At 38.0% G+C, this 26,058-nt stretch overlaps 2 protein-coding genes across 2 annotated transcripts; one reads left to right on the top strand and one right to left on the bottom strand.

The window, feature by feature from the left end:
* Positions 1–2,060: 2,060 nt before the first annotated feature.
* Positions 2,061–17,888, bottom strand: LOC139812240 (uncharacterized). Its single transcript, XM_071776931.1, has 3 exons — positions 17,675–17,888; positions 6,362–6,724; positions 2,061–6,244 (listed from the first exon to the last, which is right to left on the bottom strand). Exons 1-3 carry the CDS (start codon positions 17,730–17,732, stop codon positions 5,943–5,945), a joined length of 723 nt encoding a protein of 240 aa, XP_071633032.1. The 5' UTR covers positions 17,733–17,888; the 3' UTR covers positions 2,061–5,942.
* Positions 6,718–14,252, top strand: LOC139812231 (uncharacterized). Its single transcript, XM_071776919.1, has one exon. It carries the CDS (start codon positions 7,815–7,817, stop codon positions 9,060–9,062), a length of 1,248 nt encoding a protein of 415 aa, XP_071633020.1. The 5' UTR covers positions 6,718–7,814; the 3' UTR covers positions 9,063–14,252.
* Positions 17,889–26,058: the final 8,170 nt, after the last annotated feature.

The following is a 26,058-nucleotide window of genomic DNA, read 5'->3' as shown; positions in this document are numbered from 1 at the left end:
CCATGAGTACTCGCTCCGGCCGCTATTCGCAGGTGCGTGAGCCGAGGAGTACCGTGGGAGGATTCGCTGTTCAAACGTGGACTCGAGAACACACACTCACTCGCCTTGCGCTCGCACTGTTCGGAGTAATCGAGTGAATTTGCAGTTTCGGAGCTTGACAAGTCGTCTCAGTAATCTCGGGCTTGAGTGCTTGCCTCTTGCACAAGTGCCTGCTATATCGCCTGCTTGCCCGTATTGCACGTTTTGCCTGCCTGCCTGCCGCGGCACGTGAGTGCCTGCACATCCTAGCCTGCTGCACGCCTTCCGCTCTCCATCACCACAGGGAGGACCGGACGCCACGAGGCCACCACGAGAACATCGGACAACGATACGGTGAGTCGCTTTTTGCTTGCTTTTTCGTTTTATTCGCCTAATTAAAATTGTGAGGGGATTGCCCCTCTGGTCCTTCAAACCACGAAATCTCATTGACCGATCGCAAATCCGGGGCGATTGACACCCCCCCGAGCATTGCCCTTCGCAATTAATTTTCCAAATCGAGGGGGGGTGTTCTTGCTGTCCCATCCGAGGTATCAGCAAAAAAACATAAGAATGCTGATAGATATTTTGCTGGCTAATGGATACCCGTTTGAACTCGTGTTTAAGATTGTCAAAAAAAGAATTATCAAATTGATTAATAAGCAACAACGAGGAAGCGTGATGGATGCTCACGCTACTGAGCATCCATCATTACAGCATGGTTAAAGATCGTTTCTTTGTTGTTTCTTACATCAATAAAATCACTAATAGCTTTTGTAATACAATTAAAAAATTTAATTTGCGCACTGCAATTGTTGGCTTGAACAAACTGAGCTGGATTATCAAACCTTTGAAAGACAAGCTACATAATAACTTCTTGAGCGGAGTTGTTTATAAAATTTGCTGTCAGGATTGTGATGCTTCGTACGTCGGCCAGACTAAGAGACAATTGGGAACCCGTATTAAGGAGCATCGTAATCAGCTTAGCAGAAATCCGAGGGACCTTTCAGTTGTGTCACAACACCGTTTGGAGGGGCATGAGTTTGATTGGGACAATGTCTTAATTATGAATCGGGAGAGATCTTACTTAAGGAGAAGCATTTCGGAGATGTTTTATATTAAGCGCCAAAACAACGGCATTAACTTACAGGAGGACACGGCGGGACTTAGTAATAATTACACGCCTGTTATTGAGGGACTTCCACACTGTTGATTTCTTTTCTCACAACAGTTCTATTTAATGTTATGCCGATGCCTCATGATATTTCGTCATTGTAACTCTTGCGCTCGTCTAAAGAAGGACGTTTTAACGTTGTAATAATACGCGAAGAGATGATATCTTAACTATGATCAATTCGACTGTCAGGTAACTTTTACGATTTAATTTTTAATGTTTGACCATTTATATTTATTTAATTTTCTTCTGACGGAATTAAGGTAACAGTCGGATTGGAGATTCGAGATGCATACTCTCAAAAAATCTTGGAGAGCGGAAGTTGACTACATTATATTATTGTGACCACTGCTTTATACCTTTTGACCACTGCATTCACCCTGATGACCATCTGTATGTACTGAGGAGGGTCCAAACCAAGGACCGAAACATTTGCGTTATATTATATATATTAATTTTATAATTTTGTTATTATTGTCGCCCGTCTATCGAGCGAAACGGCTCTCATTTGCCTTTATGACTTTATCTATTATTGATTATTTACATTCTGTAGTATTCGGTCTATTTGGCGTGTTTGTGCTCATATTCTATCAGTCATCTTTTGTCAATTGTTGTTGCAAGACTGATACGACTTAAAATGAAGCTTGCGACGCTTTTTCCCCCGGTCTCGCAATCCGGTGGAGGGCTGTCGTGGATTGGCAGCACGCGTAACTAATTCCTACACCAAAGATTGGGCGCCAGGTGCGACGGATCGCACCATCGTACACTATAATATCTAACGCGATATTCCCGGCAATACTTCAGGGCGTAGGGCTCTTTCAGGGAATTCGGAGAGAGGCGTCACACAATCAATCACACACAAGAGAATAAATAATAATAACAGAGGATATATTTAGTCAGATAATATAGGTATAATCGGTCTGAATCTCTCGTATTACCGCAAAAATGTCGGATGGGCTGACGCACGAATGCCGCAGACGCAATAAGTGCACGCGGTAATGTCGACTATTTAACACTGTAGATTAACGCACGCGAAGTTATCAACGCAACAGATAAACGCAGACGAACACACGAAAGCTTAACCGAAACAATGACGATTCAGGTATCGCGGTACCTGGCTTCAAACTCACAATGAACTTACGCCACGAGGCCGACGAACCGACTCGCCGCACCTTCGGTTGCTCCTTCAACGCGCACCCGGGCCACCTCGATTCCGCACGACGCAAAATTATGGGCGATCTCGCCGAGTCGACCACGCTGGCCGGCGATTGCCCCCGAACACGAAATAAGGACTCGTATCGCGGACGATCCCGCGGCTTGCCACGCGAATCCCGAATTCTCTCGCAAGCACGGAGATTCCGCAACCCCGCGTCGATCCCGTCGATCTTTCCGTCCCGCCAAACACAATATTCGCTGTCCTCGAGGGCCCGGATACGTTACTCAAGTACGAGGGCGAGTGCCCTTCAAATTACATGACCACTCGCGGCTCGCCGTTACCCGCACAACTCGCTCCCGTTACCGCCACGCAAGGCATCACTCTCAATAATATAGCCAAGACGCGACACGATTACGAACATAAATAATATGGCCAAGACGCGACACGATTACAAACATAAACTCTAACAGAATGGAACGCAACACGATTACGAATATGAACACCATGAAACACGACACGATTACTTACATTCACGCAACGAGACGCTATACAATTCGACCCGATTGATCCGACTCACACATCTCAACGCCACGCGACTGTCGGCCGTGACGGTGCTCGCGGGGAGGGCACGATTGGTCTCTACGCACTAGAGAGCTCACTCTCGGCAAGGCCCTGGCACGATTTCTACCCGACTCTACTTTAATGCGAGCGCAAGGTAACGCACGCTCTGACCTCGCTGTCCACAGGTAATCCTGCGGCGCTCAGGTAACCGATGTGTGCCATGGGCCGATGCCTCGAGCGAACCCTCCTTTCTTAACGCGGGGACGCCAGAGTGGTGACCTTACAATGCGTCGTCGTCCCTTCGGTAGTCCGGGCAGCTCGGGATCCGGGAGATGCTTCCCGTTCTTTAGCCGGCACGACAGTGTCGGAAACGATAGCCTGCCGGGATCGCGCCGGTTCCCCGCGCCTGCGCTGCAGCGTGCCGCTCGACCGGATTGCCGATCCTAGCGCTTCCTGCGCCTAGGCTGCACGTGCGCCACTCCTTCCGGGGGCGCCACTCCAATTCTAAGGCGCTCTCATCGGCGCCTCAGCTCCTCGCGCGCCTCCCCTTCCGGCAACGCCGCTCCAACTACCTCCGATCCGGCGCGGGCTTTTCGAATCAACCGGCTGTCCGGGCCGCGATGATCGAGTCGGCGTTCGGGGTCAGGCTGGCGTTTCGCTCGGGGGTGTCCCGGGGTCTTCCAGATCGTTATCCTGCCGCTGTCACGACCGAGTGCGGAGTGAACTCCGGCCGGCGACGCTCATGCACTTGCGGGGAGGTCCGGGCGATCCGACTCTCAGCCATGTCCCCTGGCTGTCTCCTTAATGTCCTGCCCTTCCTCGTTGCGGCTCCCGGCCGTTACAGTTGACTCCGGCCACCACCGGCAATCCCTTAAAAACTTAACAGCTAATTAGACCAATTCATTACGCGACCGCCCTCCTCTCGCTCTAACGAGGAGGCATCCCCGAATTCCCCTCGGCCGAGCCCGTCCGGGAAGGAGACGCGACTTGTCACGTCACAAGCTTTACGAGTTTTTGGGAATATGTGATGATAAAAATAAACTTATTGATTATCTAATAAATCACAAAGTTCTGTCAAGTTCTGCGTGTTGTCCTCGATGTAATAATTTGATGGATTTTGATCGCAACTCTTTATTGTTTCGGTGTTACAATGTAGAGTATATTCGTAACTGTCATAAAAAACGATTCAAGAAGAAGTGTAATATGAAGTTTAGTATTTTTCATAATACGTGGTTCGCAGAAAGTCGTTTGGATTTACAAACAGTATGTCGATTCATTGCATACTTTCTTCATATTAGACCGCCACGTTATACTTTTTTCAAAGATAAACTTGAAATGTCTGAATCCGGTATTGTAGACTGTGAACAAATAGAAGCTTTTTTCAATATTATGGCAACTATGTATCAAATATCTGAATAATACTAACTGAAATATATAAACCTACTTAGTTTATTGTAATTCTTTATCACCCCCCTGTGGTCACATGGGTTCGTGGCGTGCTTTACGAGCTCGTTTAAGTAGAGGTGGTATTAAACAAGATAAGTTAGTTGATCATCTATGTGAAAAGAATTGGAGGAGACCCATTTTATGTATTACTAGATGACATCTAGTTTCGCGTAGAAAGTGTATGCGTGAACTATCTCGACATATATATTAGTCATTTATGCCTTCCACCAATACTCAAAATAGCTGCTATATTTTTCAAACTTTTTTTGTTAATAACTTTTCAACGAATAACGAGCGACGGCTAAAACCTTAAAGGTCACTCGGGGTCATGACCTTGACAACATATATCAAATTTATTGAAATCGGTGAGGTCGCCTTTAATCCGAAGTTTTACCAAACAATTTTTTCTTTGGTTTTTTTTACCTCTATTTCATATATAATTCTTTAAAATTTAGTTGCTTAGGCCTAGTTTTATATGCGATCAAAGGTCCATATACGAAGTTTATGAAAACAAAGCTTCCTCTATGAGGAAGTAAAAATCATACAATTCTATTCAAAAAAATAACGATGACCTTTAGATGACCTAAAAAAATCTTTTTAAAATGGGTTTTATCATTATTTGTACTCCTTGATATCCTACAACTTTTGTCTAAAACGTTCTTCCATATCTTCATATTTTTCGAAATATTTGCCTTGGACATTTGAAATGCAACATTCTGTATATATGGCGAATGTCTTCCATTTTATTATTGTTGCCGAATGGCAGAAAAGTTGATTCTTTTACCTTTTCACGCTATTGGTGCTATTCACAATCACACTTATCGTCTTTCTCGCGATTCTTTTTGCGCGTTTCACCACTTCCGTTCCAGACGAGTGTCAACAAAAATTCTTTCTCCCGCATCATTCTGAAGCCGATATGAATACCTACCAAATTTCGTCAAGTTGCGATGAGTTTCCCATTTGGGTCTACTTTTTGTATACTCCTTTAGCATAATATTCTCATAAGCGTTACGCTCAAAGTACGCTTCAAAGCGTTACGTTCAAAGTAACACGATAGTGAATATCATTTTTTTTAATTGAACTATTGTTGAACTATCCGTATAAGTAAATATTACTTATTGTTAGTATAAATCTGTGTTAGTAATTAATGACAATTATTATACAATATCTGTTGCCATTATCTATGGGCAATTATGTTTGCATCGTCGATTTTAACCCTATCTAGCCACACTTATTTTCGAGTCCTTAATTCGTCACACTTTAGTCCGTGAGATCGCTCGACTTTGTCGCATTGTCATTTTTATTCTAATTAATATATTTTTAAGCTTGTACTGCAGAAATTGGAAATACAGACTCTGAATAAGATGTTTATGATAATATCAGGTCAAAAAAATGATTTGAAATTTAGAAAATTACGTTATTATGTGAAAACTAGAAAACCAAAAAACGTTCAGCGGTCCACTAGACTAGAGTGTGGCGAGCTAGGGTTAAAACTTTGTAAAAAAAACTCATTTTTCAATTAATCTTTAAACAAATTATAGAATACACAAAACAATGTTATAATAATGCGTATTAAAATTTTAATTTAATTTATTCGGGAAAAAGTTCCTCATAAGTAAAGTGTTTAACTATGCCATTGGCAATCGAAATAATTTGTTTGGAGATTGCCTCTTCTAATGCCGATTTAAAACTATTTATAACCTCTTCTTGATTCTGGCCTATAAAGTTATGAATAATTTTCTGCAATTGATTAAATTGTTCTTCGCCCATGCCATACTGAGCTTTGTATTTTTTTATGTCGAGGTTTAACTTCATCTTTGCCAAGTACGTATACCTCTTGCCATTTCTGGTAACTATGTTGAAATCCAAATATACTTTTGCTCCTATGTTATCTACAAGAACACACAGATTGGTAATTTAAATAAAACTATATATCAGATGTATCTTTTGTGTTAAAATAAATTTCTAAACGTTTACTTTATTTTAAAAAGTTGACTATCTTTACGTACCTACAGTAATGTAAAGGGGTCCTTTATGTACAATAGGTACCAGTAAGTGTATATTGAACTCATAAGTGCTGTTTACTCGGATCTGGTCGAATACGAGGTCAAGATCGAAGTGGAGATTTTCAATATCTACACGAAAATAGCTTACGTTGAAGTCGCAGAGACCTGTTAATTGCATGTTTTTGGTATATAATTTACTGTCGGGCATTTCGTAAATCACTAATTTATTAATAACAAATGGATCATTCGATGGAACATCCAATTCCGGTATTCCTTCGCATATTTTATACTTCAAATTGTTTACGCTGTTTAGGATGCATTGCTCGATATTCGGGTCTCTACGGCCGCACACATGAATAAAGGAGGCTGTAATATAAATATTTACATTCTTTTATTTAAGTAAACATTCTTGGAGACAAAATTATCAGTGGTATAAGTATAAATAAGGGAAAAAGATAAAATATACTTCAAAATAATGTGCATCTGTAAAATTAAAAATTTTAATTTTTGTTTATATAACATTAATAGTTTTTGCAATACCGTCTTTCAGACATAGTCCAGTCAAAATACGGAAAAAAGGGGGGGTACCTAGAAAAAATTGCAACACAAGGTGTTGCGGTCGTGCACGACTACGCGAATATACGAATATGCGAACATGCGATTGTAATATTACACTTATGTGCACACATGCACAATATTAATATAAAAATAAGGCGGCACAACATCAGACGTTTTCGGCGCTTGTGAACTCGGTCCGCGGCTTCCGCTATCTCCGTCTCTATCACGTCAAAACAAGTCAGCGGTTGACGAATAGCTTGATTGGTCGGGACGAGCGAATAAGTGGGCGGATCTAGGATCCACCAATCGAGAAAACTTTTAATTTTTCAACAACGCAGGAGCGGAGCGCGCGGATACCGCGGAAAACGAGTCAGTTAGTCAGAGACGGTCGAAGGACATAGTCCACAATCGAACACATTACGTAAATCATTCGAAGAGCAGTCGTGATCCGAGTCGTTTCTGAGGCGTTGTCGCGATCCGAGTATAGCCTCGAGGCGTTATCGCGATCCCGAAACGACGTCGAGACGTTATCACGAGTGCGTGCATAAGACACGGTGCCGCGAAACCACAAGCGTATTACAGTGCATCTAAACGTGTACGGACATGTAAACTTGTATTTGAACAGTGAAATAAACAATATATAAAACCACGACGTAAATCGTAAAAAATTTACGACGACACAGAACATTTTGGTGCCTCCTGTGAGGTTCGCAGTCCCTGGTTGGAAAAGAGCGAAACGACGATTAATACAGGATTCCGTCGAAGAAGCAGAGATCATCGCTAACCTCGAGCTCGAACCCACATCATACGCTTTAAAAAGGAAAGTATTTACTAATATCATATAGCTAGCGTGTCGTTTGATCCTATCCTTATCTTAGTTTCATCGTCGAATTAAATAATGGCGGATAAGATTAAGCTTCTCGTTCAAAAACGAACATCATTGAAATCACAGATAACTAAGTTGACTAATCTTCTCGAGGAAGAAAGGCGCGATAATACGGTATTAAGATTACGCATAACACGTTTAACAGAATTATTTCACGCATTCGAGGAACATAACGACGAGCTCGCGATTTTAGACCCAAACGAAGTTCATCAAGATGAATTCATGAACATACAAGAAAGTTTTTATACACTCGCATCAAAAATTGAAAATATTTTGAATCCAACAAGTTCCGCAAATGCGGGCGGCTCGAATAGCGAAATCCGAATCGAGGAAACGACCTCGGTAACATCTAACAAAAAGCGACGGATTAAATTACCCGAAGCACCGCTACCGACATTTGACGGTAAATACGAAAATTGGTTAACATTTAAAAACGCGTTTCGTAATCTAATCGACCTGCAATCCGATCTCTCAGAAGTAGATAAATTATATTATCTAAAATCAGCATTGAAAGACGAAGCCGCGAATAAAATGAGAATTTTTGCAATTGACGGAATTAATTATGCGAGAGCTTGGGAACTACTAAAGCGCGCGTATGAAGTGAAAAGAATTCTAATCTCGCGTCATTTATTATTGCTTTTGAATTTACCCACATTAGATAAGGAAACTAATAATGGCTTATCTAAATTAGCCGATGATACTCAACAACACCTTGCATCATTAAACGCGTTAGGAGTCAACGTAGGGCCTGAAATAATAGTACATATTATTGAAAATAAATTACCAAAGGTCACACTCGACAAGTGGGAAATAACTCTCGACAGAGAAACGTTTCCGTCACTTGAACAATTATATGAGTTTTTATATAAAAACGCGGTTATCGCGTCAAAGAAGGAAAGGGCGAGACTAGCGGATAATGAAACGGGCAAGAACGAAGTTCCGGCTAAAAAAAAACGGGCTCATTCAACGAATCAGGCATTCGTGACAAATACCAATCAGAAATGCGTCGCGTGTAATATCAAGCGTCACCCGCTTTATTTATGCGATAAATTTAAGCAATTGACGGTCTCAAAACGCATTGAAACGGTAAAAAACGCAAAACTTTGCTACAATTGTTTACGGTCACATCGCGGCAGTCAGTGCAAATTTTCGAACTGCACAATCTGCCAAAAAAGGCATAACACGCTTTTGCACGACGATAAATACGTATCCGCCAATAAATCCAGTACTCCTAAACCTGAAACCGTTAAAGCCGATTGACTAGACAGCAAGCGCGGAAAGAACAAAATAAACGTCACGACAATAACAGCCGAAATAATACCACAGTTACTAACGAGCGCGCTAGTATATCTATACGATAAACATTACAATCCGATAAGGTGTCGCGTTTTATTAGATACATGTTCCTCCGCGAATTTTATATCAGAAACCATCGTAAAACGTATAGGCGTACGAGCGATCCCGCAATCGATCCCGATTAATTCCATTGATACCACGAATTCTACCTCTAAAGGCGTGGTACAGATTACAATACATGCTATATATGATAATTACCAAAAGGATTTAACATGTTTGACGCTTCCAACTATCGCAAATCTTGTTCCGTCCGAAGTTTTTCCACGAAATCGGATAAAAATACCACCGAACATAAAACTTGCGGATCCGGAATTCCATCTACCACGTCCTATAGATATATTGATCGGTTCGGGCGCCACGTTGTTTATGCTCTCGGTTGGTCAAATTAATTTGTCAAGTCAAAAACACGATCTATATTTACAAAAAACACGCCTAGGCTGGATTGTTGCCGGTAACACGTCTCCTCCAATTTTAACAGAAGAGTCGGCGTCTTATTTCACAAATTTAAACACTCAATTAATGAAATTTTGGACAATCGAAGAAGTTTCAGTTGATAGATTAAAATCGCAAGAAGAGATCGAATGTGAAGCACATTTCTTAAGAACCGTCACTCGTAATTGCGACGGGCGGTACGTGGTTCGTTTACCGTTTCGCGAGTCAAACATTTGTATCGGCGAGTCACGATCTATCGCATTAAAACGGCTAACGACATTAGAACGTAAATTGGAGAGAGATCCGATTCTGAAATTAGAATACACACGTATAATTAACGAATACAAGGAATTAGGCCACATGACTCTGATAGAAACTCCCAATGACGATGGATTCTACATGCCCCACCATGCAGTTCTTAAAGAGTCAAGCAATACTACTAGGGTTCGAGTCGTGTTCGATGCATCAGCAAAATCGAGTAACGGTGTGTCTTTAAATGACGTCTTATTAGTAGGGCCCACGATACAAGACAAACTCTTTTTGCACGTAATTCGGTTTCGCATGTACAAACATGTAATAACCGTGGATATAGAGAAAATGTATCGCCAGGTACTGATACACGAAGAGGACCGCCGGTATCAACGTATTCTTTGGCGCGAGGACGGAATAATAAAAACGTATCAATCAAACACACTCACATTTGGAGTATCGTCTTCTCCATTCCTTAGCTCCGTACAAAAATTAGCGGACGATGAAGGTCACAAATATCCTAAAGCGGCTAAAATACTTAAAGAGGAATTATATGTAGACAATCTATTAACCGGCGGCAAATCCATCGAACAAGTTCGAGACAATAGAGACGAAATAATTGCGTTGTTAAAGTGCGGAGGATTTCACATTAGACAATGGGCGTCAAATAATCCACGCGCCGTCGAAGATTTACCAAATCACGTATTACACGTTAATTACATGCTTACCGACAAACAAGCGTTACACACATTAGGCGTTTTTTGGGATACCCACGACGACAAGATATGCTATTCGGTACAACCGGTTAAATTTTCAGAATCATTGACAAAAAGAAAAATTTTGTCAGAAATAGCAAGGATTTATGATCCGATAGGTCTTCTAGGGCCAGTAGTTTTGTACGCCAAACGATTAATACAAGAAGTGTGGAAAGCTCAAGTACAGTGGGACGAATCTATCCCACAGTATATTTATACGCAATGGTCAGAATTCAGGCAACAATTAGGATCGTTAAATCAAGTTACCTTCGATCGAAAAATATTATTAGAAAATTGTCATAATATACAGGTACATGGGTTCTGTGACGCCAGCGAGTCAGGTTACGGAGCATGCTTATATATTCGGTCGGTCGGAGAAGACGGAGAAATAAGCAGTAGATTATTATGCGCTAAATCCAGAGTGGCTCCGATTAAACCACTCACGATTCCGCGGCTTGAGTTATGCGGCGCGTTACTTTTAACCCGATTATTTCGCGAAGTAAATAGCACCTGGAAGTTTTCATTGGATAAAATAATTTTTTGGTGCGATTCAACAATCGTATTACACTGGTTAAAAACTTCTCCACATCTACTTAAAACATATGTAGCGAATCGCGTCGGAGAAATTCAGGAATTATCTGAATCAGTTAAATGGCGTTATGTGAGTACAGAGGACAATCCAGCCGATGCAATTTCTAGAGGTCAATTACCTCACGTATTTCTGCAAAACCTTAAATGGCGAATAGGACCTACCTGGTTAAGCAAAAACGAAAACGATTGGCCCAATAAGAATTTACTAACTATCGAAATATCTGAATTAAAGAGAAATACCTGTCTGACGACGACGTTTAAAGAATTTAGCATAATCGAGAGATATTCATCGTACTCTAAACTGTGTAATATTATAGCCTATTGTCTTAGATTTCGATCAGTCAATAAATATAGCGGTCCATTATGCTTGGAAGAGATAAAAGAAGCTGAAATACGGGTATTAAGAATCCTTCAAGCCATTCAGTTTTCGGACGAATTTAAAAAATTAAAAAATCAACAACTTATTCGCAAGAGTAGAATCATTAATCTAAATCCTATTATAGACCAGAACGATCTGATTCGCGTAGGAGGTCGGCTCAAATCGTCAAACTTAACCTTCGAACAAAAACACCCAATACTACTTCCGAGTCGACATCCTCTTACTGACCATATTATACGCGAGACACACGAAAAACATTACCACATGGGAATTCAAACAACATTATACCTGATCAGACAAAAATTTTGGCTTATTGACGGTAAAAATCAAGTACGCAGAGTAATACGTAAATGCGTGCGTTGCACACGCTTCGAGCCACTCGCGGTCGAATATAAAATGGGTGATCTACCACCTAGCCGCGTACGCGAATCTCAACCTTTCACTCACACGGGTGTCGACTTTTGCGGCCCCTTTTTTATCAAGGAAAAGAAATTTCGGAATCGAAATAAGATTAAGGTCTATATAAGCGTATTCGTTTGTATGTCTATAAAGGCCGTACATTTCGAAATTGTAAGTGATTTGTCAACAGACGGCTTCCTCGCAGCGTTACGGCGTTTTATTGCAAGACGCGGAATTCCAGAACATATTTATTCCGATAACGGAACGAACTTTGTTGGCGCGAATAACCAATTAAAGGAACTCTACACCTTATTCAATTCCGCCGAACATGAGAAACTTATAAATAAATATGCCAACGAACAACGTATATCATGGCATTTTATACCGCCTGTAGCTCCCCATTTTGGGGGGTTATGGGAATCTACCGTGAAAATGTTTAAGCATCACTTTAAACGCGTAGTAGGCGATTCACTATTTACGTTTGAAGAATTGAACACGTTTGTCATCGAAATCGAAGGTATCATCAACTCACGACCTATCACTTCACTATCTTCCGATCCAAACGACATGCACGCTTTAACTCCCGCTCACTATTTATTAGGCAAGCCAATAACGACTCTACCGGAGAGCAATTTGCAATCTGTTCCAGCAAACCGTCTATCAACCTGGCAACATATAACGAAGGTGCGACAAGACTTTTGGGCACGTTGGTATCTTGAATACTTGAACGAACTTTAAAGTCGCACCAAATGGGTTAAAGACGGTCCGAAGCTCAAAATCGGCACAATGGTACTAATTAAGGAGAAAAATCTTTCCTGTACTCAATGGGCCTTGGGCAGAATTGCAAAATTATATCCAGGAGAGGACGGCGTCGTATGAGCGGTCGATGTTAAAACGACCAAAGGAGAAATGAAGAGAAACACGAAACACCTCTGCCCTCTTCCAATCTTACAATAATCTAAAGACGCTATCGTCATAATGTATTTTCGGACATAATAGATGCCGTACATTCATATTGCATTATACGTCGCAATAACATATCTTTCAATTTGCGTTACATATACATATTATATTCAGTATGCGTTTAAATAACCGAGAATTGTTCAGTACCCTCTCAACGGGGGGAGTATGTTGCGGTCGTGCACGACTACGCGAATATACGAATATGCGAACATGCGATTGTAATATTACACTTATGTGCACACATGCACAATATTAATATAAAAATAAGGCGGCACAACATCAGACGTTTTCGGCGCTTGTGAACTCGGTCCGCGGCTTCCGCTATCTCCGTCTCTATCACGTCAAAACAAGTCAGCGGTTGACGAATAGCTTGATTGGTCGGGACGAGCGAATAAGTGGGCGGATCTAGGATCCACCAATCGAGAAAACTTTTAATTTTTCAACAACGCAGGAGCGGAGCGCGCGGATACCGCGGAAAACGAGTCAGTTAGTCAGAGACGGTCGAAGGACATAGTCCACAATCGAACACATTACGTAAATCATTCGAAGAGCAGTCGTGATCCGAGTCGTTTCTGAGGCGTTGTCGCGATCCGAGTATAGCCTCGAGGCGTTATCGCGATCCCGAAACGACGTCGAGACGTTATCACGAGTGCGTGCATAAGACACGGTGCCGCGAAATCACAAGCGTATTACAGTGCATCTAAACGTGTACGGACATGTAAACTTGTATTTGAACAGTGAAATAAACAATATATAAAACCACGACGTAAATCGTAAAAAATTTACGACGACACAGAACACAAGGTTTTATTACGTCATTGTGTTCATAAAAATATACTGAACAACATATTCAAATTTCGCCATTTTCCGCTATCCCTAAATATGTTTTTTATTAACAATTTATAAACAAATTCGTTTTTCTCCACAAATACGATGAATTTTGAAATTTTTGTAGAGATCAAAGTTAGTAGAACAGACAAATATCTACAAAAAATGTTCTTATGAATTTTTTGAAATATTATATTATTTGAGATATTTGCAACAAGAGCTACTATAGGCTACGCGCGGAGCGGAGAGGAGAGTTCTAACAAGCGCACGGCAGTCTCTACCGGTCGCTGCTAGTTCTCTAGGTTCTACAAGGAACTTGAGTTGGTTCTCGATATTAGTATATGTGTCTATGTATACACACACACACACACACACACACACACACACACACACACACACACACACACACACACACACACACACACACACACACACACACACACACACACACACACACACACACACACACACACACACACACACACACACACACACACACACACACACACACACACACACACATATATATATATATATATATATATATATATATACACATATATGGGACAATCCACGTCACTTTTACCCCCCTCTGTCCAAAATTGGTATGGACGGATTTTAATGACTAAGGGCGGAAAATGTTCGTCTTGAAAAGAGCTTTTGAAAGGCGTGTGGCATATATGCGCAATTCAACATGGCGTCATGTTGAATCTGAAATTTTGAATTTATTCCTTTAAGCAGCCATAACTATGACGCCATGTTGAATTGCGCATATATGCCACACCCCTTTCGAATGCTCTTTTCAAGACGAACATTTTCCGCCCTTAGTCATTAAAATCCGTCCATACCAATTTTGGACAGAGGAGGGGTAAAAGTGACGTGGATTGTCCCATATATGTATATATATATGTGTGTATACATAGACACATATACTAGTATCGAGAACCAACTCAAGTTCCTTGTAGAACCTAGAGAACTAGCAGCGACCGGTAGAGACTGCCGTGTGCTCGTTAGAACTCTCCGCTCCGCTCCGCGCGTAGCCTAGTAGCTCTTGTTGCAAATATCTCAAATAATGAGATATTTTAAAAAATTCATAAGCACATTTTTTGTAGATATTTGTCTGTTCAACAACTTTGATCTCTACAAAAATTTCAAAATTCATCGTATTTGTGGAGAAAAACAAATTTGTTTATAAATTGTTAATAAAAAACATACTTAGGGATAACGGAAAATGGCGGAATTTGAATATGTTGTTCAGTATATTTTTCTGAACACAATAACGTAATAAAACCTTGTGTTGCAATTTTTTCTAGGTCTAATCGTATTTTGACTAGACTAACACGATAACCGTATCTGAATTGTTCAGATACAAAGTGAATGTATCTGAACAATTTAGATAACGTTTACCGTATCTGAAAGACGGTATTGCAAAAACTTCCTAATATCAAATAGCGTTAATATCAAATGTAGCGTCAATGTTAAATCTTTTTAAAAATTTAATATAGAGGAGACCGGGGCTAACTCGACACAATTTTTTCTAATGCAATTTTTAACAATTAATTAAAATTTTCAAGCAAATAGTACACATTTAAAGAGCGTTACTTCAGGTACAAAATTGCTTAAGGAAATTTTGTTGTACGTCGCTTAGTTTTGCCCCTAGAAAAGGAAAAGTGACGCAAAGACAAATTTTCAAATTGAAAAATACCGGGGTAAACTCGACACAATTTTTTCAAAGGCAATTTTCAACAATTAATTAAAATTTTCAAGCAAATTTAATGGTACACATTTAAAGAGCATTCCTTCAGGTACAAAATTGCTTAAGGAAATTTTGCTGTACGTCGCTTAGTTTTGCCCGAAAGCTCGATGAAAGAGTATAATAGACCATTTTCGAGAGATCAGAAAAATTACTTTTTACTATCAAAAACGCTTATGTCGCGTTAAAAATTACACTATAACTCAGAATGTTACCAAATTCCGTTGATAATACTGGCACATAAAGACGCATTTACAGTAGGAAAGGCAAGTTTCTACGATAGATTTAAATTGGCAAAAAGCCTAGTGTCAAGTTTGCCCCGGTGTCGAGTTAGCCCCGGTCTCCCCTACCTTTTTTTAACAGCGTTAGGAAAGAGAGGGGGAGAGAGAGAGAGAGAGAGAGAGAGAGAGAGAGAGAAAGATTACGGAATCATATTCTAATATTTAAACTTGTATACAATAAATGTTAAATAAAAGTTCTACGACAATATTTAGGAATCTCTTGTTATTATATTTATTTTATTACTAATTGTGCAACTCTCTCTCATAAACCATTATTTCATGTACATTTCTCCCTTACTTCTTACTCTCGCTTTCCGTAATTTTTTCTTTTTTTCCTTTTTGTCTTCTCTCTCTCTCTCTCTCTCTCTCTCTCTCTCCCCCTCTCCACCCCTCTCTTTTTCCTAAAAAAAAGTAAAAGCTGTTAAAAAAAAGTATATCTTTCCTAAAAAAAAGTAAAAGCTGTTAAAAAAAAGTACATCTTGATGCAAAACATGCAGTTTGCATTGCCAGTGTTGTCATACATTATACAATATCTTCATTATAATTATTGTCATTGTTCACTGCAATTACTTACAGTTGTTTAAAGTGGTTCATGGATTTAGGTCAAATGTAGTTAACCCGGAAAATGTGATATGAAATGAAAGATTAACGTTCCTAGAGTGTGTCTGTAAAATTTCGAATTTTTTAACCGATTGGTTCCGGAGATATATGTCCGTAAACTTTGCCAATTTAACGTGAGGGGGGTAGCCTCTCTTGCAAAAAACGAGGCTAAAGCGCTTATGCTGCAAAAATTACAATACTTCAAAAATAGATGAACGAACTAAAAACTGACGAAACGATGCAATAAACATTTTGCAAGATACTGGACGAAGCTCGAGTTCGTTGATCGAACCATATAATAATAAAACGTAATTTTCGATTTACTAAATCGACAACACGGAACTGACGGCTGGACTCGAGCGGCATTAGCGACAGCTTGGCAACGTCGCATGTGTCAGCTGATGAGTATAGCGTATATCTCAAAACATTCAACGTTTACCATGTTCTGGACGCTGAATAAAGCAAAGGGTGAAATAAAAATATTCGTCCATTTTTGAAAAGAATTAAAATTAGGTTGCATCAAGATCTGCAATACTGAATAAATACAAGTTTCAATACAATGAGGTTATAAAATGTCTAAATAATTTTAACATGCATCATTTATTTATTGTACATATATTCACACGGCTCACGTGGCGGCAGTGTGGTCTAGTGGTAGAGCGCCAGATTCGTAATCGGAGGAACCAGGTTCGAGTCCACTATAAAGCCATGAAGCATGGAATGTTTTTCCGATAGCTGCGCCCCTCCGTGCAAGATAGGCTCTTGTGCGGAGAAAACTGGGCTCCGTCTTTTGGAAAGAGACGTTAAGCTGTTGGTCCAAAGGGTTAAAGTGAGAAGAGAAGGGTAGTATTGGTGGTAGATTGCGAACCCTGCGGGGATATGCAATAAATTACGAATTTTATTCACACGGCTCACAACTCTAGTAAAAGATGTGACTTTCGTCTCAATATTTTAATTACGTAGAGGTCGTATAACATTAAAGATGTCATAAATAATAAATCTAATTATATGCTGATTTTTACGGACAAAAATCACACTTATTTATCACTAATAAGAATAGTTGCCTATTTGACTTGCAAGTACTGCATGAACCACCTTAAATCTGTCGTTTTACATTAAGATCAATTACCTAATTCAACAAATATTTTATTAATTATTTGAATTTTCTAGTTGCAGACCAAGAGTATTCCAGTTTAAACATCACAACAATCTTCTTTTCACGGATAATGTAAAATGAATCATATGCGCCAATGATGAAGATCCTAAAATATTTTTCATTTACTCACGTATTTCCGCCGCAGCATGTATTATTAGAAGTGCAAAGGCAAAAATAGCAGCAAACATGTTTTAAACAAAGTGATTCCTTTTGCGAAGTAACACTTTCTAGAATTGTAATATTACACAACAGTCTTAATAGATGTACGACGAACGTATATCAAGACAGATCTATGCAACTGATCAAGCTTATATGCACGTCATTGCACATACACATCCTCTTTGCATTGATTTAATAATCGGTGTCTCTCTTTCGTTCTTTGTCTCTATGGCAATGATTTGCACAAAAGATCATGGCCATATGTCAATTGCGTACAATAACATTTTCTTTCATAGAAAATAAAAATAAACTTTTTATTAATGAAAAACATAATTAACACATGCAATATCCAATCATAAAAAAGTCGTGTATGAGTAAAAGTCGTATAAGTAAATATTCTATTTAAAATTTAAAGGGTTAGGCCACCTTAAAACTTTCAAAAAATTAAATTTATTTTTTTTTTACTTAAAACATTCTTTAGGATGTCAAAACTAATGTATAATTGGTCCTAATGCGAAAAAAATTTGTTTTTATTTAAAAAATATTGTTACATAAAATTTTAAATGCGTTTTTCTCAAAATGCATTTTTCAAATTGACGAGCAGTAGAACTCGAACAATTTTTGACCGATTCATTTGAAATTTTAACAGCATCTTTAAAACTAAATTAACTAAAGAAGTGCATACAGATTTTATGATTCATTAACAATTTTTTGAGTTATAAAGAATTTTATACAGAATTTTTTATCTAAAAATAAAATTTTTTGTTTAACTCTTTTCGATCACACTGGGTAAAATACACCCCAGCGTTTTTTTACTTCAAAAACGACCCAGTAAACGAGTAAACCAATGAAAATGGGCCTTGTGCCGCCATCTACAGGTAGTTGGGACCTTCAAGTATCGATCCCCGTCGGTGGTATATTTTTCGGCCCGTTAGTTCTCTCTTGGCATTTTTTTTCCGCAAAAAATCGCACTTTCATACCTCAAAATCAACATACTTTTTGGAACGGCCGCATAAACTGCAATAATCAGTGAAAAGTGCGTCATCTGAGAATGAAAAAACCGTTTAAAAAATTAAAATATCTTAAAAATTGAAAAAATTACATTAGTTTTTGTGAAAAATCACTTTTCCGACTTTTTTTTCAACAATTTTTTTACATATGTTAAATTATTTTTTTGCAAATCAAACCTATACAGTCTTTTTAAAGAAGACTTAAACTACAACAGGATATTTTTTTTAAGGTCACCTACAATTTTTTATACACGTGCAAACATGCTGGGGGTGTATTTCACCCAGTGTGACCGGTACGGGATTCTCGGGAAGTGTGACCGAAAAGGGTTAAATGTTCACCATTTCTTTTTAAAAATCCAAATTTTGAAAAATTCATATGTATTCTCTAGTAAATTTCATGTAAATTATAAAAATTTTTTGTTTTGCTTTACGATCAAATGGTGACTATTTCAACTGCTCGCCGCGAAATGGGTCAAATCAAACAAATGCTGCTTCAGAGCCACCATTTTGGAAAAAATATTAACTTGAAAAAAATTTTTATATACTTTGAAATATGTATAATGAAGTGTATAGGGGAGACCGGGGCAAACTCGACACAATTTTTGCAAAGGCAATTTTCAACAATTAATTAAAATTTTCAAGCAAATTTAATAGTACACATTTAAAGAGCTTCAGGTACAAAATTGCTTAAGGAAGTTTTGCTGTACATTACTTAGTTTTGTCCCTAGAAAAGGAAAAGTGACGCAAAGACAAATTTTCAAATTGAAAAATGCCGGGGCAAACTCGACACTTTGCCTGATCGACACAATTCGATCTGGATATGGCTGCATGACAAGCATCGTTTGTTATAGGGAGCCGATGAAACGGCGTGATGTCGACTTTGCCCCGAACCTCGTTTTTTACTTTTGTCACTCCAAAATCATAAAAAATTTTTAAAATATGCAAAAACTATTATCGGATTCGTAGAGCATCAAATTTTCCATCAAAATCACTTACATATAGGTTCGCAAGAGTAAAGCTCGATGAAAGAGTAGAAATTTTCGAGAGATCAGAAAAATTACTTTTCACCATCAAAAACGCTTATGTCGCGCTAAAAATTACACCATAACTCAGAATGTCACCAAATTCTGTTGATAATACTGGCACATAAAGACGCATTTACAGTAGGAAAGGCAAGTTTCTACGATAGAATTAAATTGCCAAAAAGCCTAGTGTCAAGTTTTCCCCGGTGTCGAGTTTCCCCCGGTCTCCCCTACATTGGATTTTGTAGTTACTTTATTGTTATTGTTACTCCAAAAAAAAATTCCTAACAATGTCGCGATTTTTGAAGATTCAAGGTGGCCTAACCCCTTAAGTATTAATAAAAGTAGCAACTATATTCAATTAATTTTGCGAATACGCAATTTTATAAAAAAAATACAATTTTAGAAGTACAGCATTACAAAAAAAAATTGCAGAATTATATTTAATGAAAAATTGAATCTATATTTTTCTTTAAAAAAATTTCTTTATATACCAAGAAAAAGCAGAAAAGTAATTCCATAAAGTTAAATTTTTCTTAGATTCTTCATGTACCTATAATACATGATCTGTATTTATAATTTATTTCTATCAAATAATATTACAACAAATAAGGTTTAGGTATATTAAAAATATTTTTGTATAATTTTTTTCTTTATATATATAGATTTCTTTATATATATTTCTTTATATAAAATAAGACAAACAATTTGTTTTCTAAATTTCTATAAAACACTTTGCAAGATCTACGAATACCAAAATTGAAACTCTTTTTGCAATTATTATATGCAACAAATGTAGGCATATGTAAAATTTCCTTGAAATGATGCGCGACTGTATATTTTTAAAACGTTCGAAGTTTATCAATCTGCAACGATTGATAAAGCAACTAGCGCTTCTTGTTGCTCTTTGTAACTAATTATTTATGCTGTGACGCAATTCTCTATCTACTAACTTACATGGGTTAGTTGACGCTCTTTAAACACTTAAATACTTTTAAAGCGCGTCACTCACACACACACACACACACACGCGCGCGCGGGGGGGTGCAAGGGGGGCCTTTGGCCCCCCTCCCGCACCCACCTTCACCGGTAGGCAGCGTGGACCTCGCTTTATAACTTAAAGTACATGCAAGTTATGCAGAACGCGTCGTGGACGTTTCTCAAATGCACACATCGCGTTGTGGATGTTTTTTTCGCTCACTGAGCGATTTCGGTGTTTGGGCGTAACACATGTATGTACATAGCATTGCCGATTAAGGGATTTCGCGTTTTGACTGTAAGAGAAACACGTTAGACCGCGAATGTATTAAAGCAGTCGGTTAATTCTAGTTTTAACTAAATTTTTACAGTTAAAACGCGAATATACTAAAGCACTCGGTCAATTCTAGTTTTGACTAAATTATTTCAGTTAGAACGCGAATTGCCAAGCTGGCTTAGTTAAAACTAGAATTTACCAGTAAATTCGGGTTTTGACGGATTTCGGGTTTTAACTGTAACATATATATATATATATATATATATATATATATATACATATATAATATTATGTTGCAACATAATTAATAATGCATTGATGGACATTATTCTACCTGTTTTTTATCCATTTAGCACTTAATGCTTAATGTATAACTTATGATTTAATTATCTTCATGAATAAGATTCTTTATTATTCTCAATCATAAATAAATTCCATTCCCACTTTAATAAATTTCATTTTAAAAATAATTATGTCTTCTTGAAAAAAATATCTGTTACATTAACGCTAACATAAAAAAAATCATCAAAAACAAGTATTTTGGTTTGCATCTCTTTTAATAGTATTTGAACATTTCGCGCCTTATGGTCATGAATTTCCGGTTTCATCCCAAACATGGCCGCCACGGCCCGCCACAGTGACGGTATAGTATAATAGTAGGGGAGCCCAGAAGGCTAAATGGCGATTTACTCGAGCGTCGTAGGAATCTATTGGATTTTGAAAATTAGATAATAGAAAGAAAAAAAGGTTATATAATGTACACCCTTTCACCGGTGGGGGAAGCGTCTACAGGTTTTCAAAAATGTAAAAAAAAATAGTCACATGAAAATACTCGAGCGCGTCAGATATTGATAGTGTATATGCCCCACGTGTCTCTGATATTGGAGGTATGTTAATCTGCCGGTTTGCATGGTGAGGGTGGCTGTACGGAACGGTTGAAAACGGGAAAAAAAAATTTATTCGAGCGCGTCAGATATTCAGAGGGGATGTTAAGTGAACCCGAAAGAAGCTCCCATTCAAAAGACTGACGATTCGGACATGACGCAAGCTCATGGCGGCTTCTTGATAATGCAAAAAAAAATCGTCATTTTGAAATACTCGAGCGCGTCAGATTATTATACAGGTGATTCAGCTTGATGTCCTAGTCGTGCTGACCCATAATCTGACGATTATTTGGAGGGATTTTCTTAATCTGACAAATTAAAAAACAAAATTTTTTTAAATCACTAAATGTGACAAATAAAATGGAAAATAGAATGCAATGTAACAGTGGAATCTTCTTTTAGCTGACATGCAAGAAATACTGCTTTGTATCCGCTTCTTCATGATCAGGACATGACAGTTCATGATCGATGGTTCGCGTTACTTTATTATTGGTAACTGAATATACGTAACACAAATCATGACTCAGATATATTGTTTTGTTACCGATAATCGTAGCCATCTCCTGATCAGCCCAATGATCGATAAAAAACTTGACAAGAGCTTCTTTAAACTTGATGTTTTTCAAATCTTTCGCAAAATCTACTGTTCTCGTTTGTTGAGGGCCGGAGATGTAGAAATCCTTGTCATCCACATTACCTCGAAGAGTGTGCTCATAATCTTTGATAGAAGGTGTGAAGTAGCGATCAAATACAATGGCTACTCGACTTGCTGATCGAGTTATTAACAAGACATTGCAAAATCTTTGACACATCCCCAAAACTGCGCGGCATTTCTTTGAAAGTATTTAAAAAGAAGAAGCCATCTACAATTACAAAATCTACATTGGATGGCAGTAGTTCCATTTCTTCAATTTTTTTTCCAATTCTTTAACCAGTACCGACTTATAGTTCTGACTACTAGTTCTGACGATTTGTGCTACTTCGGCTTGTGGAAATCGGCAGATTATATTTTTTCCGTTATTCTTGAATTATTTCCTTCAAAATGAAAAAAAATTCGACCGCGCTCGAGAATGTCAAGGTGACGTTTTTTTTTTGCAAGTTTGTGACCCTCCCACTCCCTTACGTCACGCTCAAATCGTCAGATTATTGAAATGTACACTTTTCAGCATGTTATTAACCCACCTTACCTTAATCTGACGCGCTCGAGTATTTCTAACGATCGATTTTTTTTTACTATTCTGATCGGCTGCCCTAGACGCGCGATCCTATATTAAGAGCTTATATATAGTGGAGGTACTCAACAGGGTGCAAGGTATCCCCCTATATGTTAATCTGTCGCGCTCGAGTAAATCACAAAATCCCCTATTGGGCTCCCCTACTATAACTAGTATGCTCACTCTTACCCTTTTTCGTGGTTTGCGCCGATCCGTACTGCGCATCGCCATTATTTTGGCGGAGACCAATCAGAGAATTTTTATATATGTGGTAGTGCAAAATCGGTGTGAGCTTGGTATGTGTGGTAGCGCAAAGTCGGTGTGACGCCACAGAGGTTAATTTTCGGTGAAATATTGCATAAATTAGACGCCAAAATGAATAAAAGCAAAAATCATCTAATTTGCAGCGTTCGAGGCTGCCAAAATAGGAGCATTTTTTGTTTCTTGAAAGCATACCAAAACAAAAATTCAAATTTCGGGAATTTAAAATTGCCACATAATAATTTCATTTTTTACGTGTGCTTATTGGAAGCGATTTTCAATGAGCACTTTCAAAATATTGTTTTAGAAAAAAATGTTATAAAAAAATTATTAACAGAGGCTGAACTAACAACATTTAAGCACAGATTAATAGACAGATAGCCAATGACCCCTCAAAAGTCGAGACCAGCATTTCCGTGCTTTGATTACCGACACACTTTGCCTCTTACCGACAGACTTTGCCCCTAGGATTGAGTCCGGACTAAATCACATTACAGACTTTGCCCCTGGTGCGAGTCTGGACTAAATCTACCCGATTTTACCTACAGACTTTGCCCCTGGTGCGAATCCGGACTAATTTTGCAGTGATGCCAGATTTCAGCGGTGATGTCAGATGCTCGATGCTCGGTCAGCCGAGCCGGCGAGAATCGTGCTAGGCTTCTTGTTAATATCTCGGCGCTCGCGCGCGCGCGCGCGCACCTAGGTCTTGTCGCACTTATTAATTACTTATGATATTTATTGATTATTTTATATATATATATATATATATATATATATATATATATATATATATATATATATATTACATGAAGCCGAGACCGAGGATTAATGAACAATACTATTGTTATTATATAATAATAAAGAAAACTTATTTTGTAATTTAAAAATAATTTTTTATTTTTTTATGAGCAAATCGTTAACTTTCCTAAAGTTGTTAGAAAATATGCGAATAATTTTAGTCAAATAATTTTCCTAGTTTATATGTATTACATAAAAACTCATTTGCCTAAAAAAATAAAAATGCAAAAAAGTTAGAAAAAAACCAGGACTCGAACTTGAGAACTTCATCATTCTAGCCGATCGTCTTACTCGCTCGTCCACATTTACTATTAGAAAATTGCTTCTACCGGCTCGATAGATTACGCACATGGAAACTTTAAGCAATTTTATTTCATTAATTATTTGGCATTGGCACAAGTTACTATGTCTTGTAAAATACATATAGTAAAATTAAAGGACAAATTTTTGCAATCACAGCAGTTATGTGTATTTCACTTTTACGAATAGATTACGTATATATTGTTGCTCAACGAAAACCGCGAGAAGGTGATGGTCTCTTTCGTCATGAGATAATGTAAAAAATTTGTTTTTTTTAACATTGCAATAATTTTAATATGTATAAATTAAAAAATATATAAGTAGATAAAGCTCGTATGTCTTAGATAAAACAAGAGCCAATAACCGAACAACATGATTCTAAATAATATAGTTTAATATTCCGTCAAAATAACTGGGACGTTTCGTGCTTTACAGAGACTTTTTCAATCAATAAAATAAATCCCTCTATAATTGCGAAAAAACCCTGACTGAGATAATATTTTTTCGCAATAAATTCTTTACAGTAATATTCGGGAAAAGGGGGGATGTTAGATACGATTTGTATCAGCATTAAAAATTAAATCGATTTACGATTTATTTAAGTGAATTTACTGTTCTAACGAAGAAGCTGTGTTTCAAGATCGACAATTCGTTGGCGCGCAGTTTAGTTGGAAATAGTATTGGAAATTCACACGGAAATTATTTGCTACTTAGATCCTAGCTCGAATTTGATGGCGTTCTTATATTAAATTGATTTTAAATCGCCGCAGGGACTACTGTCAAAATGCATTCTGCGCTTAGCGCTGTTTATAATGTGCAAATAAAATATACGCTCGCTCATCTATCTGCATTAGTGTCATCTTGTGCACTGTGTTTATACAAGAATTCGTGCAAATGGAGTAAATTGCTACCTATATGTGCACATGGGTGCATTTATATCTTACCGTTTAGAGTACAAAATATCTATTCTCTAATGGGTAGATATGATTGCAACCCGTCTGTAATACAGCAGCGTGTTTATAATCCAGTAAGTAAATTAATAGCAAATTGTTGCCAATTTGGCATTAAACTCACTTACAAAGAACTTTGCCCATTTTTATAAAGGTTTTAGGCCCCTTGCGTCTAGTAACGAGACTTAAAATGAAAGATTATTGTTAGAGGATCGAAATATTTCTGTATAAACATAATCCTTTATTGTAAGTTAATACCGTTCAGAGATACACTCTTTGAAAAATTAGAAAAATGTACAAAATGGCTTTGTTTCATTCGATTTTTTGACGTCCTAGGCATCTCCCTGTGATGACGGATAATAAACTATTTTAATATATTAATTGAAGTACTTTTTATACAAATAAATTTGTTACTACTGATCCAGCTAATTGCAAATTTCTGGATGTAAATCAGGGATATTCAAAAGAATGCTATATAGTATATTTTTCTAATGTTTCAGAGAGTGTATCTCTAATCAATGTCGACTTAGAGGATTATGTCTGTAGAATATTCTGATCCTGTAACAATAATTTTTTATTTTAGTAAAGTCTCGTTGTTAAATGCGAGGGTTCTAAAGTAGACAGGGTTCTTTGTGGCAAATCCAATTATCAATAAAGTGAA

This window comes from Temnothorax longispinosus, chromosome 1, assembly GCF_030848805.1.
Source record: "Temnothorax longispinosus isolate EJ_2023e chromosome 1, Tlon_JGU_v1, whole genome shotgun sequence".
Taxonomy (NCBI): domain Eukaryota; kingdom Metazoa; phylum Arthropoda; class Insecta; order Hymenoptera; family Formicidae; genus Temnothorax; species Temnothorax longispinosus.
This window is presented reverse-complemented; position numbering and strand designations above follow the sequence as displayed.